The 14,592-nt window shown below is 35.3% G+C and overlaps 2 protein-coding genes and 1 pseudogene across 2 annotated transcripts; 1 reads left to right on the forward strand and 2 right to left on the reverse strand.

The window, feature by feature from the left end:
* Positions 1-1,017: 1,017 nt before the first annotated feature.
* Positions 1,018-3,748, reverse strand: LOC116124062 (annotated as a pseudogene).
* Positions 3,749-7,841: 4,093 nt separating this feature from the next.
* On the reverse strand, positions 7,842-9,719 carry LOC116124015 (transmembrane protein 87B-like). The gene is made up of 3 exons (XM_031409730.1): positions 9,491-9,719; positions 8,264-9,200; positions 7,842-7,988 (listed from the first exon to the last, which is right to left on the reverse strand). Exons 2-3 carry the CDS (start codon positions 9,143-9,145, stop codon positions 7,857-7,859), a joined length of 1,014 nt encoding a protein of 337 aa, XP_031265590.1. The 5' UTR covers positions 9,146-9,200; positions 9,491-9,719; the 3' UTR covers positions 7,842-7,856.
* Positions 9,720-11,330: 1,611 nt separating this feature from the next.
* LOC116124078 lies at positions 11,331-12,129 on the forward strand. The gene is made up of 2 exons (XM_031409787.1): positions 11,331-11,532; positions 11,605-12,129. Exons 1-2 carry the CDS (start codon positions 11,368-11,370, stop codon positions 12,106-12,108), a joined length of 669 nt encoding a protein of 222 aa, XP_031265647.1. The 5' UTR covers positions 11,331-11,367; the 3' UTR covers positions 12,109-12,129.
* The last annotated feature ends 2,463 nt before the right edge of the window (positions 12,130-14,592 follow it).

The following is a 14,592-nucleotide window of genomic DNA, read 5'->3' on the forward strand; positions in this document are numbered from 1 at the left end:
CACGGTGGATCTGGCCTGAAAAGGCCAGATCTAAGGCCAAGATTCTGGCCGTTACGACCAGATCTTTGGCTGAAACAGTCAGTCACGACGGCCAACAAACGGTCGTCGTTGACCATCAACGACGACTGTTTGTTGGCCGTCGTTGAGAGCAAATACGGCCAGATCTGGCGGTTGACGGCCAGATCTACGGCCAGATCCACCGTGGATCTAGTCGAAAAAGGCCATATCGCGCTGACAGGCAAAATCTACCGGTCATGCGCCCATAAGGCGACTTCGGCCCACCTCCGATGGTGGTGGTTGACTGGGTGTTTGAGGGTGGGTTAGGGGTATTTTTGAACTTTTAATGTTTTATTATAGGGGGTATTTTGTAAAAAAAACAAATATATGGGGTATTTTATTAATTTAAATCCTACATCGTAATACCCGCCCAATTCAACTTTTTTTTTAACTTTTTTCAAAAAACTTTTCCCAAAACCCCCAAATTTTGAACCAAACGGAGCCAGGAATTTTATTTAATTTTGATATGTTGGTTATTGCTTGATATCTAAAGTTGGATTTGATAGGTTTCTAAACCCAATTTTATTGGGTAGTATAAATTGTTTGAAAACCCTAGTTATAAGATCGAGCTTCCATTTATGTTTGATATTTTGACTCCACCGACTAAAAATCCTGCTATATCACTGCTAACACATCTACATACTACATTATTAAATGACAAGCACAAGCACATATATAATAATAAATCAGAATAGGAGCACAAAGATAAAGTAAAAAAAACTCTGTTTATTGCCTAAATTTGTATCCTCAGAAGATAAAAGTTCAGCTATAAACTTAAAACTGATATTTAACCCCTTTCTTTGTTCTTTCAATTCATTGTACATTGAATTCACACGCTTTTTTGTACATGCAACCTTCATTGAGTGAAAGATTTACAGACAAAGCCAGGATGTGCAACTGACTTTTGACAGTGATCCAGTACAGAGAAATGGAAATATCAATCTATTCCGCTTATCCTCCTCAACATCTTCCCCAGGCCATACACATGATCCGCCTAGTTTGCATCTCTCCAGATTTTATCCCGGTGCCAGTCAGCGCGACACCCTCCTCATCAAAGTCCTCTCCCATCTCCTCTGAGTAAGCATATCTACGAATCCGCACCAAATCAGTAATACATTGTATGAAATTACTTTTTCATCTTTCACCAATACGAGGAACACAAAATATAAGTATCGGCATGTTAAGCTATCTCAGACAGATTGAATCACACTTCCCATAAACCACAATGTCATAAATTTTAAAGGGCGACAAGGGTTGGTGGCTAGTCAATAACTTTGATTTTTCACTTTGTTAAACGATACCAGTCATCTGCCCTTCATCCGCACTACAAAAATGTTATAACATCCACACAGAAAAATGACCTATACATGCTTTAATATGCTTTTTTCAGCAAAGGCTCCATCATAAACAAGACTTTAAATTTAAGGAATAATAAAATATATAATTAAAAAAAAAAAAAAGACAAGAATTATCCCATCATCATACTATGAGTTAACTACACTGCCAAATCAAGAAATTAGTAATTCTAACCCATAACCACCATTTGTCAGGTTAGTGATAGCTTAGATTCAAAAGTATGTATAAATTAAAAAGTTGCAGAAAAGACAGCCCAATGGTGGAAGGAAAAGTGGAAACATCACTAACCAGAATGAGAGGAGCAATTAAAACACCAAAGACAAGGGTCAAGTCAAGCAAGTACCTATTAGGTTTACGTGAAGGAGCCCAAAGGGCACATATCACCATCAAAAGAGTGTATGCAAGCAAATTCCAGAAAGCTGGAATGATCCAGGCAAATTGCCACAGCTCATTTAATGGATCATTTGCATTGAAATATAGCTGCCAAGGAAGGTAGAATAGCTTCAATTAGCAGTGTTGTTTGAGACAAATGTACAAGTGGAAATACTTCAGAAACTTCGTACACCACAAAGCACTACAGAGTTTTATTTGCAACAACACCCAGTTACCTCAAATCCAATCCAAGCTATAGAGAGTGCACACACACGGCAAGAGAATTGGTAAACTTTCTGTACACTCCAATTTAGCCATGTTTCTCCTCATCTGCACCCAAATCCACAGAAAAAAAATGGAAATACAGAGATGGAAAACAAAAGATAAATGAGCAATTGTGGATGTATATCGTTCTAGGCATATGTTAAGACTTGAAACGGTAAATTAGCATTATTACTCATCATCAAAAGAAATCTTTTTGGTCACCAAATTACCTTCACTTCTTGAATGGTAAATAATTACTGCTAACTTACCATTTTAAGAGACATGTTAACATAAACTTTTGGAAATGGCAAGAATGGCAGAATCAGAAGATTACCTGAAGTTTCTCCAAAGTTTTGGAGAGTGATGAAAGATCCACAGAATAAAGCAGGAATCCAGAAAGGTGACAGGCAGCACCAAAATAACTTTGCTTTTCCGGAAAAGTCATTGATGTTTCCCAAATTTTCAAAGAGCTCAAGGGCCTCTGATGCAACAAGTATACCAAACCAAGAAGACAACTCCTAGGTTAAACCACCAAGTTTGGCTTGACAACACCATAGCCCATAGAGCCACAAGCAGAAGAAGGCGAGACAGAGTCTTCTTAACAGAAGTACGATGCGGCCCACAATGTAACCCCCATGGGTCTGCTCCCAGTTGAATTAAAATTGGCATAATCAAAGTACCAGAAACATTTCACACTTCCAAGAGCATCACCACGTGATGTAATAGTGCAACTGCATAATATTCTTCCAGAATTGGACAAACCTTACAAACCATGCTACCAAGCACCAAGTAAGCCAAAGACATTATGCCAAAGAATGTCATCAAAGAGCCCTCTTCCGGTAAATAACCATCTGGGTTCTTCCCACACACTTTTTCCTTTAACCAAAGTACCCTTGAGTTCTGGAATCAAAAACATAAAATAGAGGTAGTACATTCCAGTTCTATCTATATAACAATATCATCACGAACATTTGAGCTTCTTCGTTGGTTCCCTCAAAGAAATTTTGTACCGTTTAGGCCAGTCGGGTTGTCCGATTTTTGTGAATAATAACCTCTCCAATATTGCAATACCCATCCCTAGAAAGATTCTTCATGCAACATATGGTATCCAATTTTAGAAATGAACCTCCAATTCTTCCCTATCTTTAACCTCAAGTATGATAGCCTCCACCAATCCAGTTTTCTGCTGCATCTCATTCTTCTTCCTAGCAGACTCCTTCGGCCTCACAAATGTAACAGTTTCAAACCTGAAATTCCATATGCATAAAAGCTTAAAACCCTCCAGAAACGAAACAAATCATCCACCACATCAAAACCCTCTCATTCAATTAGCTCTATGACCACACCATTGAAGCTAATATACCCCACCAATTGAAGCAATCAAATCTAATGATTCTCAAAAAACTCTAAAACCCCCCAAACTTTCGTAGAACCATACTAAACATACATCATTACTTGTTCACAACACCCAAAATAATCAAATTTAAAAAAAAAAAAAAAAAAAAAAAACAAAGGCAAACAAATTCATGAAAATAAGAATTAAAATGTACCTAATAAGGACTTCCCTTGACAGGCTTATCAGGAAGAAGATGAAGAAGGGCATCAACACTTTGGAAGCGTAAAGGCCTTCACTGCCCCCATGAAGAAAAGCATTTGATTGTGCAATAAAAGCTTCATTTCTGTACCGTAATCGACCCATTAACATTCTGACTGATTACAAAAACACAAAATAAAAAACCCTAAAAGATATAATAATTAAAGTAAAACCCCACTCGGATCATCTTCCTCTTTGCCACTCCCAAAATAATTTTGGTAAAGTTGCTGACTTTCCACTTTAGTTTTATCCGTCACCAAGTTATTACTCCTCGCCAGTCTGTAATAATAGTGACTTTATAACGGAATCCCTTTTACTGGGCCGATAATATGGGCTCAATTTGGCCCTTTCCATCAAATGGCTTTACTAAACAAAATAGGGCCCGTTTTATTCTTCTCTAACATAAAGTTTTAAGAGAGCTTTTGACCATTATTGAGTAGTATTTTTCAACAACGGTCAATGTGCGTTTCAATTATACATCTTATAAAGGATATATTTAAAAAAAAAGAAATTAGGATATATTCAAAATAAAATAATGGTTTTACACGTATATAATTAATGGGTTAAACCGTGCCAAATGATAAGACTCTGGATTACTCAAAAATCTTGTGTTTAAGTCACATAAAGGGTCATCTATCACATTTATGACTTACTTATTCTATTGAATTATAGGCAAAAGTAGTCAAGATTTCTAGTGAGTGGGTTCAATCTCCACCACCACCCGTACATCCCCCACCCACCTCATACTATTACAAACCCACCACCACTAGTACATTCTCCTTCACCTCCCTACTACTATAATCCCCACTGCCACCGGTACATTTCCCGCAACAATTATAACTTAATTTATCAAATCATCAACTATAAACCGAGCCCCAAATCTTATAACTTAACTTTTCAAACAATTTCTATTAACTCGATAAAATTCAAGTCATAAACCCCTAAAAACTTATCTAATCTAACTTTAAATATCAAACAATTAACCTAAATCTAAATTAATCAATCCCAAATCTCTGTAACTTAACGTTTCATTAATTTTTTAAAACCACTCAAAATTAATTCATAACTAACTAAAATTTATCAAACCCAACTTAAAACAACAACTATTAACTCATTCTCAACATAAATAAGATTAAATCAGACCCACATCAAATCTAGAATTATCTTCCAATTTCAACCTATTTATTAACTCAATAAAAGCTATAGCTCGTGATCTTTTAACATTTAGAAAGACAAAAAATATTTTTAAAAAACAAAAAAAAAAACCATCATGCTACCTTGTAACCCTAAATAATTTTTTTTTTTTTTTTGAATAATCCAACCAAATAAGAAAAAGTAGCATAGAAAAAGAGAGGAATGAAGGGAGAGAGAAAGTTAAAAAAATGTAATTAATCATTTGGTAGGGTCAACGTACATATGAATTTAATAGGTCAAAATTGTAAATACCATATAAATAAATTTTTTTTTTTTTTTTCAAAACTTTCAGTGGATTCAATTGACACTCATATCTTACTATGTGGCTATATTGGGCCTATGACAAATCGTTATGCGGATGACTAAATTGTCAAAGAAAAAATTGAGAAAACGTTTCAATCATGAGTAATATTATGCCTACAACCTAATCTTACAACACGTTCATTCATAGAAATAATTTCTTATAATGAATAATCGTTAATCCCTAAGGACGATCGTCATCTATAAGAACGATTATTCATGTTTAGTCGAAATTGTTATTTGACTGTTCAAGTCTATATCTCTATAAAGGTGTCAAATATGCTCTTCTTTATTGTTATTTAATATCATCTTAGACGTATGATATTGAAATCACTTTTCTATAATTAACATGATACTAACACATACAACAGTTCCACTAAATTTAAAAAAAAAAAAATTAAAAAAAGTTTTTAGTTTTATGGAATTTTATAATTTTCACCCAACTTAAATTCATGTTGACCTATAAAAATGAATTATTAATTAACACTTTTTTTTACGTTTCTGTCTACTTCATCTCTTATCATTATCTCTCTTATTATCTTTTTCCTTTTGTTAGACGGTCAAGAAAAGCAACTCCTTTGGTTTATAAGATAACATGATGCTCATTTTTTATTTTTTATTTTTTGACTTAAAATTCTTTTCTTTTATCTTTGTTAATTGATAAAAGATCATGGACAATGAGTTTTTGTTGAGTTTAATAAATGAGTTTAAAATTAGAAGATTAAATTCCTAGATTTTAATATACGTTTTGATTTAATCTTGTTTATGTTGAAGTATGAGTTAATTAGTTGTTGTTTTAAGTTGAATTCGATAAATTTTAGTAACCTTAAGCTCTGTTTTAAAAACTGGACCGGACCGGGACCCAGAAGCTTCTCCAGTCCATGTCCGGTCCAGGTCTTAGGGGGTTTTTGTAATATTTTAAAATTATAAGGGTTAATTATAATTTTATAGGGGTGTTTTGGAGATATATCAAAAGTTTAGGGATTAATTGGTAATTTTTTGGGGTATTTTTAAACTAAATAAAAATTTTAGGGACTAATTAAACCTTTTTAGAGGAATTTTGTAATATATTAAAATTTAAGAGATTAATATGTAATTTTTTAAAAATAAAATTGTCGCTAACGTCATCGATTCAACTAGTCGGTCCAACCGATTGGACTGTTTGACCCATGACCCAGGCAACAAAACAGATTACCCTCCGGTCCAGGTTTTAAAACAACGACCCTATGTTGTAGAGATTTGAGGACTTGATTTAATTTTGAAATATTGATTATCTACTTGAATGTTGAGCTGGATTTGATGGGTTTATAAGTTGAATTTTATTGGGTTTGTATAAATTGTGTGAAAGGCTAAGTTATAAGATTTAGGACTTTGTTTCTGGTTGATATTTTGACCCGGCCGACTAAAAATCCTGATTATGTCACTGCTAAACTCATCTACAATTATATGAGCAAGAAAGCACAAGCACATATATAATAATAAATTATGATAGGAGCACAAAGATAAAGAAAAAAAAACTCTGTTTAGTGCCTAAATTTGTAATTCTCAGAAGATAAAAGTTCAGCTATAAAACTTAAAACTGATATTTAACTCCTTTCTTTGTTCTTTCAATTCATTGTACATAACATTCACACTTGCTTTTGTACATGCAACCTTCATTGAGTGGCAAGATTTACAGACAAATTCCAGGATGTGCAAACAGAGAAATGGAAATATCAATCTATTCCCGCTTATACTCCTCAACGTCTTCTCCAAGGCCAACACATGATCCGCCCTAGTTCTCATATCTCCAGTTTTTATCCCGGTGCCAGCAGCGCGACACCCTCCTCATCAAAGTCCTCTCCCATCTCCTCTGAGTAAGCATAGCTACGAATCCACACCAAATTAGCAGTAATACATTACTCATCTTTCATCAATACCAGGAACACAAAAATATAAGTATGTCGCATGTTAAGCTATCTCAGGCAAATTGAATCACACTTCACATAAACCACAAGATGTCATAAATTTTAAAGGGCAGGGTTGGCGACTAGTCAATAACTTTTGATTTTTCACTGTGTTAAACAATACTGGTCATCTGCCCTTCATCCGCACTTCAAAAAAGTTATAACGTCCACACAGAAAAATGACTTAATATACATACTTTAATATGCTATTTTCAGCAAAGGCTCCATCATAATACAATTGCTTCAAATTTAAGGAAAAAAAAAAAAATATATATATATATATAATAAAAAAAGAAGAATTATCCCATCATCATACCATGAGTTGACTCTATCTGCCAAATCAAGAAACTAAATAATATTTCTAACCATAACAACCATTTGTCAGGTTAGTGATAGCTTAGATTCAAAAAGTATGTAATAAATTAAAAAAGTTGCAGAAAAGACAGCCCAAGTGTGGAAGGAAAAGTGGAAACATCACTAACCAGAATGAGAATGAAGCAATTAAAACACCAAAGAACAAGGAGTCAAGTCAAAGCAAGTACCTAGTAGGGTTACGTGAAGGAGCCCAAAGGGCACATATCACCATCAAAAGAGTGTATGAAAGGAAATTCCAGAAAGCTGGAATGATCCAGGCAAATTGCCACAGCTCATTTAACGGATCAGTTGCACTGAAATATAGCTGCCAAGGAAGGTAGATAAGCTTCAATTAGCAGTGTTGTTTGAGACAAATGTACAAGTGGAAATACTTCAGAAACTTCGTACACCACAAAGCACTACAGAGTTTTTAAATTGCAACAACACCCAGTTACCTCAAATCCAATCCAAGCTATAGAGAGTAGCACACACACGGCAAGAGAATTGGTAAACTTTCTGTACAGCTCCAATTTAGCCATGTTTCTCCTCATCTGCACCCAAATACACAGAAAAAAAAAATGGAAATACAGAGATGGAAAACAAAAGATAAATGAGCAATTGTGGATGTATATCGTTCTAGGGCATATGTTAAGAGACTTGAAACGGTAAATTAGCATTTATTACTCATCATCTAAAGAAATCATTTTGGTCACCAAATTACCTTCACTTCTTTGAATGGTAAATAATTACTGCTAACTTACCATTTTAAGAGACATGTTAACATAAACTTTTGGAAATGGCAAGAATGGCAGAATCAGAAGATTACCTGAAGTTTCTCCAAAGTTTTGGAGAGTGATGAGAAGATCCACAGAATAAAGCAGGAATCCAGAAAGGTAACAGGCAGCACCAAAAATAACTTTGCTTTTCCAGAAAAGTCATTGATGTTTCCCAAATTTTCAAAGAGCTCAAGGGCCTCTGATGCAACAAGATATACCAAACCAAGAAGAACAACTCTCGAGGTTAAACCACCAAGGGTTGGCTTGACAACACCATAGCCCATAGAGACCACAAGCAGAAGAAGGCGAGACAGAGTCTTCTTAACAGAAGTAAACGATGCGGCCCACAATGTAACCCCCATGGGTCTGCTCCCAGTTGAATTAAAATTGGCATAATCAAAGTACCAGAAAGACATTTCACACATTCCAAGAGCAATAACCACGGTGATGTAATAGTGCAACTGCATAATATTCTTCCAGAATTGGACAAAACTAAAAAACCATGCTAGGCCAAGCACCAAGTAAGCCAAAGACATTATGCCAAAGAATGTCATCAAAGGAGCCATCTTTCCTGGTAAATAACCATCTGGGTTCTTCCACACACTTTTTCCTTTAACCAAAGTACCCTTGAGTTCTGGATCACAAAACATAAAATAGAGGTAGTACATTCCAGTTCTATCTATATAAACAATATCATCAGGAGACATTTGAGCTTCTTCGTTGGTTCCCTCAAAGAAAGTTTGTACGCGTTTAGGCCAGTCGGGGTTGTCCAGATTTTTGTGAATAATAACCTCTCCAATATTGCAATACCCATCCCTAGAAAGATTCTTCATGCAACATATGGTATCCAATTTTAGAAATGAACCTCCAATTCTTTCCCTATCTTTAACCTCAAGTATGATAGCCTCCACCAATCCAGTTTTCTGCTGCATCTCATTCTTCTTCCTAGCAGACTCCCTCGGCCTCACAAATGTAACAGTTTCAAACCTGAAATTCCATATGCATAAGCTTAAAACCCTCCAGAAACGAAACAAATTCATCCACCACAATCAAAACCCTCTCACTCAATTAGCTCATATCACCCCACCAATTGAAGCTAATCAAATCTACATATCCATCAAACAACTCTAAAACTCACCAAACTTTCGTAGAACCATACTAAACATACATCATTACTTGTTACAACACCCAAAATAATCAAAATTCAAAAAAAAAAAAAAAAAAAAGGGAACAAATTCATTTCAAACAAAATCATGAAAACAAGAATTAAGATGTACCTAAGAAAGGACTTGCCCTTGACAGGCTTATCAGGAGAAGAAGATGAAGAAGAGGAATCAACAACTTTGGAAGCGTAAAGGCCTTCACTGCCGCCATGAAAGAAGAAAGCATTTGATTGTGCAATAAAAGCTTCATTTCTGTACTAGTGAATCGACCCAATAACATTTCTGACTGAATTACAAAAACACAAAATTAAAAACCCTAAAAGATAATAATAATAAAAGTAAAACCCCACTCGGATCATCTTCTTCTTTGCCACTCCCAAAAATAATTTTGGTAAAGTTGCTCATTTTCCACTTTAGTTTAGCCGATCACCAATTACTCAATTACTCCTCGCCAGGTTCTGTAATAGTGACGTTATAACGGAATCCCTTTTACTGGGCCGACAATATTGGGCTCAATTTGGCCCATTTCCATCTCAAATGGGCTTCACAAAAACAAAATAGGGCCCGTTTTATTCTTCTCTAAAATAAAGTTTTAATAAGAGAGCTTTTGACCATTATTAAGTAGTATTTTTCCATAACAGCGGCCAATATGCGTTTCAATTATACATCTTATAAAGGTAAATAAAAAATATATTTTTTTTTAAGAAATTAGGATATAATTCAAAAACAAAATAATAAGTTTAAACTACTTGGCTTATAGCCGGATGACAAGACATTAGGTTACTAAAAGGTTTTAGGTGCGTTTGGTTTATTATTTTAGATAGGATTTTGGAGATAGTATTGGATATTATTATTTTAGATAGGATTTTGGAGATAGTATTGGATAGTTGAGTATGGTGACTATTACGAGGTAAAATTTAAAAATGTACAAAAAAAACCTCCTAAATTTGCTAATTTAACTAAACACCCCAGTATATAAAAAATTTATAAAATGGCAAAAACACCCCCACCCACCCATAGTGCCAGATTCCGGCCACCACCGTCGGAATCTGGTCAGAATTTGGCGTTATGATGCAAACCAGTTGGATCTGGTCGGAAGTGCGTCGATCTGGCCGTCAACGGCCGCAAAAGGCTAGATCTTGCCTTCAGCGACGGTCAAAGATATGGTCGATCAACGAATTATTGGCAAGTTCCGGTCATTTGTAGGCCGTTGTGACAGATTCAGGCTACCACTGATAGTGGTTGCTAGAATCTGGCAACTATAGGTGGGTGGGGGTGTTTTTGTTAATTTTCAAACTTTTTTTTCTGTGGGTATTTAATGAAATTAATAAACTTAAGAGATCTAAAAATAATTAAAAAAATCTAATAGTATTTCCTAAATAATTAAACAAACAGATATTTTGAAAAAATGATTGGGAATAAGGATAGAAATATTAAACCAAACACACCCTTTTGTGTTTGAGTCACACAAAGTTATCACCGTCATATTTGTGGCTTACTTTGATCATTGGATTATAAGATAATCAATTGATCCCGAGTACAGTGTTTAACGGATCCCGAGAATTTAGTACTTTGCTTAAATAATTGTGTACCTGTGTGTAAGATATCTATATATGTTAGGAACCTCAGTGTCACCTTTAAATAAAGTTTAGCAAATAAAAAAGGAAATTAAGAAGAACAGTAATTAAATAAACAAAAATATGGCATTATTGGCTCAAAATATTATCATTTTGATGAAAAAGTTGCCATCGTCTCTTTATTGTTCCCATTCCCACAATTCCCACTAAATCATCCTAATGTCCATTATTTCTAATCCACTACTTTACAGAGCGCACTAATGGCCAATAATTTAGAAACGAAGTTGCTTTTATATTGCGTATATGAGCATGATTCAACAGAATTCCTCCACTTTAAGATCAAACCCGGTTGGCATTTGTGATTAAATAGACTTGTTTTTTGTTAAAAAATCCTCGCTTGATTTTTGCTCAACGATGGCCGTTATCCTTCTTTTGGATAGTGTTTTAGTCCCCTTGAGCCTCTTCCTTATAGTGGGTTACCATGTAAATCTGTGGTGTTATTTCAAGATCAAGCCCTCCCGTATCACGATCGGAATCGAAGCATTGAGAAGAAAAGAATGGTTTATGAACATGAAAGAGGTAATTAATCGTTAATCCATAGATTACTTATGTTCATCTTAACCCTGATGCTAATGAGATTTTGATGATTAGGGTGATGATAAGAAGGCGATGTTGGCGGTTCAAAGCTTGAGAAACACACTATTGACGACAACTATAGCTGCAACAATAGCGATTCTGGTGGAGTTAGCATTGGCAGCGCTAACGAACAACACCTACAACGCAAGCAGGATTTTCCAGAGTGTAATTTTGGAGCCAGAATCGGGTAATGGTGGGAGAATTTTTGCTCTAAAGTTTGGCTCGACGTCTTTCTTTCTGTTGGCTAGCTTCTTTTGCAGCGCCTTGGGACTCGGGCAGTTGATTGATGCTAACTTTTTGGTGAGCGCTCCTGAGGAGTTCTCGTTTCCTGCATACACACAGATGGTGTTTGAGCAGGGTTTCATGATGGCTTTCATTGGAAATCGGATTCTGTGCATGTGCTTTCCTTTGTTGCTGTGGATGTTTGGTCCTTTGCCGGTGGCCTTGTGCTCTGTGGCTCTGGTTTGGGGGCTTTATGTTCGTGATTTTGTTGGCAAGTTCTCAGTAAATGAAGCTTAGTCTCACTTGAAAGATGAAACCAGATATAACAATACTTTCAGAGATTAAGATCTAGAATCCATGTATATTATTAAGCTAAGTCAGTTGTTTTTTTATTAGATGAAATAAAATTCATGAGTTTAGACTCGATTAACAAGTTTTTTTGTTAGAACATTGATCTATAATCAGGGATGAATCCAAGAGTTTAAAAAAAAAGTTTTGAGTGAGGTTACTAACCCAATTCATTAGTATGTAGATTGTCCATGTCCATAATTTATATGGTATGAATGATAAAAAAAAAAAAACATACAGAAACTAGGGGTATACCTTCAAAAGAAGTCTAAAGAAGATAAGAACAAATGTGTCCATCTTTTTGGACAAAAGGATAGAAACAAACGCCTAAAAGGGAGCATTGCAGGCTCTAAACCGAGGGGAAGGATGGGCACAAGCACCCTAACAGAGCTCGCAAGCTCAAACCAAACAGAAAAGAGAAAACGGGCACAAGCGCTCGACAAGAGTGCACATGCTCAGAACAAATAAAACCAATTAGTCAGGTAGGCTTTAGATGGCTCTAAATCGAGTAGTGATGGCAATGGGTTGGGCCGAGATCGGGTACCCCTTGGCCCAGACCCAAGCCTGACCTCATGACAAAGGCCCAAGCTCGGCCCGGGCCCATCATGAGTATGATAGGTAAAGTCCAAGCCCGGCCCGACGGGTTTTTTGTAACCTTAGGCCCGGCCGAAGCCCACTCATTTTTATAATGTGAATTTTTAAATATTAATAAATTTCAATTTTTTTTTATATTTTTAATTCTAGAAACAATTTTTAAATATTAATTTATTTTTTAATACTCACAAATATATAAATAACTTTCCACAAAGTGTATCCATCCATCCATTTAGGGTTTGGGAAAAATGAGTATATATATATGTAGGATAATCTTATAATTAAATATATAGTATAAGGATAATTTAGTATAATTAATACTAAAATTATCGGGTCGGACCCGAAAATATACCCAAACTCGGCCCGTACCCAAGGTCGGGCCTTAAAATCAGGCCCAGACGCAAGCTCAAACCCACGAACATCTGGTAAAACCCGACCTTTTCGAGATGGGTTAGGCCAGGTACTAAAAAATATCAGCTCCATTGCTATCTCTAAAACCGAGGATGGATGGCATACTTGGATGCTTCGGCAGAAGCTTGTATGGGGCTATGGTCAAACAGTAATTGGATATGATAATGACAACTAAGAATGAAGCCGCCCACCTTGTTAATTACTCAATCCTCATAAGGTGTCAGTATTACCAGGAACATAAGCCAACCATGTATATACATAAAACATGTAATATTATAGGAAGAGAAAGTTAATTGGTGTTTATTCAACCAATTGATGTTCTTTGTGTGTGTGTTAACTTCTACCAAACTTATTACAGGAAGATAAACCTCAAACTGTCGTTTTGTTTTGGCATGATTTTTATAATCAGTGTCTTGCAAAATATAACCAGTTAAACAACCTGCAGAAATGACCTGACAGAGAATTGTACTTAAAACCAACATGAGATAAAATAATTGAAAGTTGGGGGCAGTACAAATTGCTCAACAACCACCAAACTCGAATATTATATATGTTAATTAAGAAAGCTGAATGAATCCAAAGAGGAGTAATCAAAAGAGTGAAATTTAAATGGAATAAATTTTATGAATTGTCTCTGTAAGTTTCCTTATACATTGGTTCATGGATAGATTATAAAAGAAAAAGATTGGTGTTGACTGAAAGGTACTGATCAAATTTCCACAAAGTATGAACAAACAAGATTACCCAAAACAAAAGTTGATCGAGGGACATGGAGCAATCATAAAATTTGACAGGTTATAGCTTTGTATTTACATGGTCTTGTCCTCTGCAAAAAAGAAAGAGGACCCCATTTATCTCAATCCACGAGGGTTGAAACATTGAATTTTGAATGTGGAAAGAAGATCATGGGAAGGCGTAAATGGATGTTTGAATCCTTGCTGATCTCACGTTCAAGAGGGCCAAAATTTTCCAAGTGAATAAACTTTATAAAGTTGATTGATGATTTGAAAGTGAGTGGTCGATCGGTTCACTGTGCTTGAGCATACTTCCTTCTTTCTCTATCTTTCAAAAGCATGCAGCGTCCAAGAAGTTACAAAGACATTGTTCGTTTTCATGTGCTGTGGGGGCATCCTCATAGGTAAATTTAGATCATTCTTAGATTTTTTGTGTGCTTTTCTTCAGCGTTTGCCCCACGTAAACGCTTGAAGAATCAACATTTTTTTCATCATCCATCTTATAAATCCTTTCTTTTAGCCACCTAATTAAGATCCTTATCAGGATGTTTAATCTTTTGCTCTCCTAAAGGAAATTAACAGACAAGACTCAAAAGAGGATGGGATTCTCTGAATTGATATGGGATATGGTTTTGTCCATTACTCAAGCTATAATTAATAAATAAATTAACATGTGTTTCATTAGGCCAAATAA

This window comes from Pistacia vera, unplaced genomic scaffold (assembly GCF_008641045.1).
Source record: "Pistacia vera cultivar Batoury unplaced genomic scaffold, PisVer_v2 Contig147, whole genome shotgun sequence".
Classification (NCBI taxonomy): Eukaryota; Viridiplantae; Streptophyta; class Magnoliopsida; order Sapindales; family Anacardiaceae; genus Pistacia; species Pistacia vera.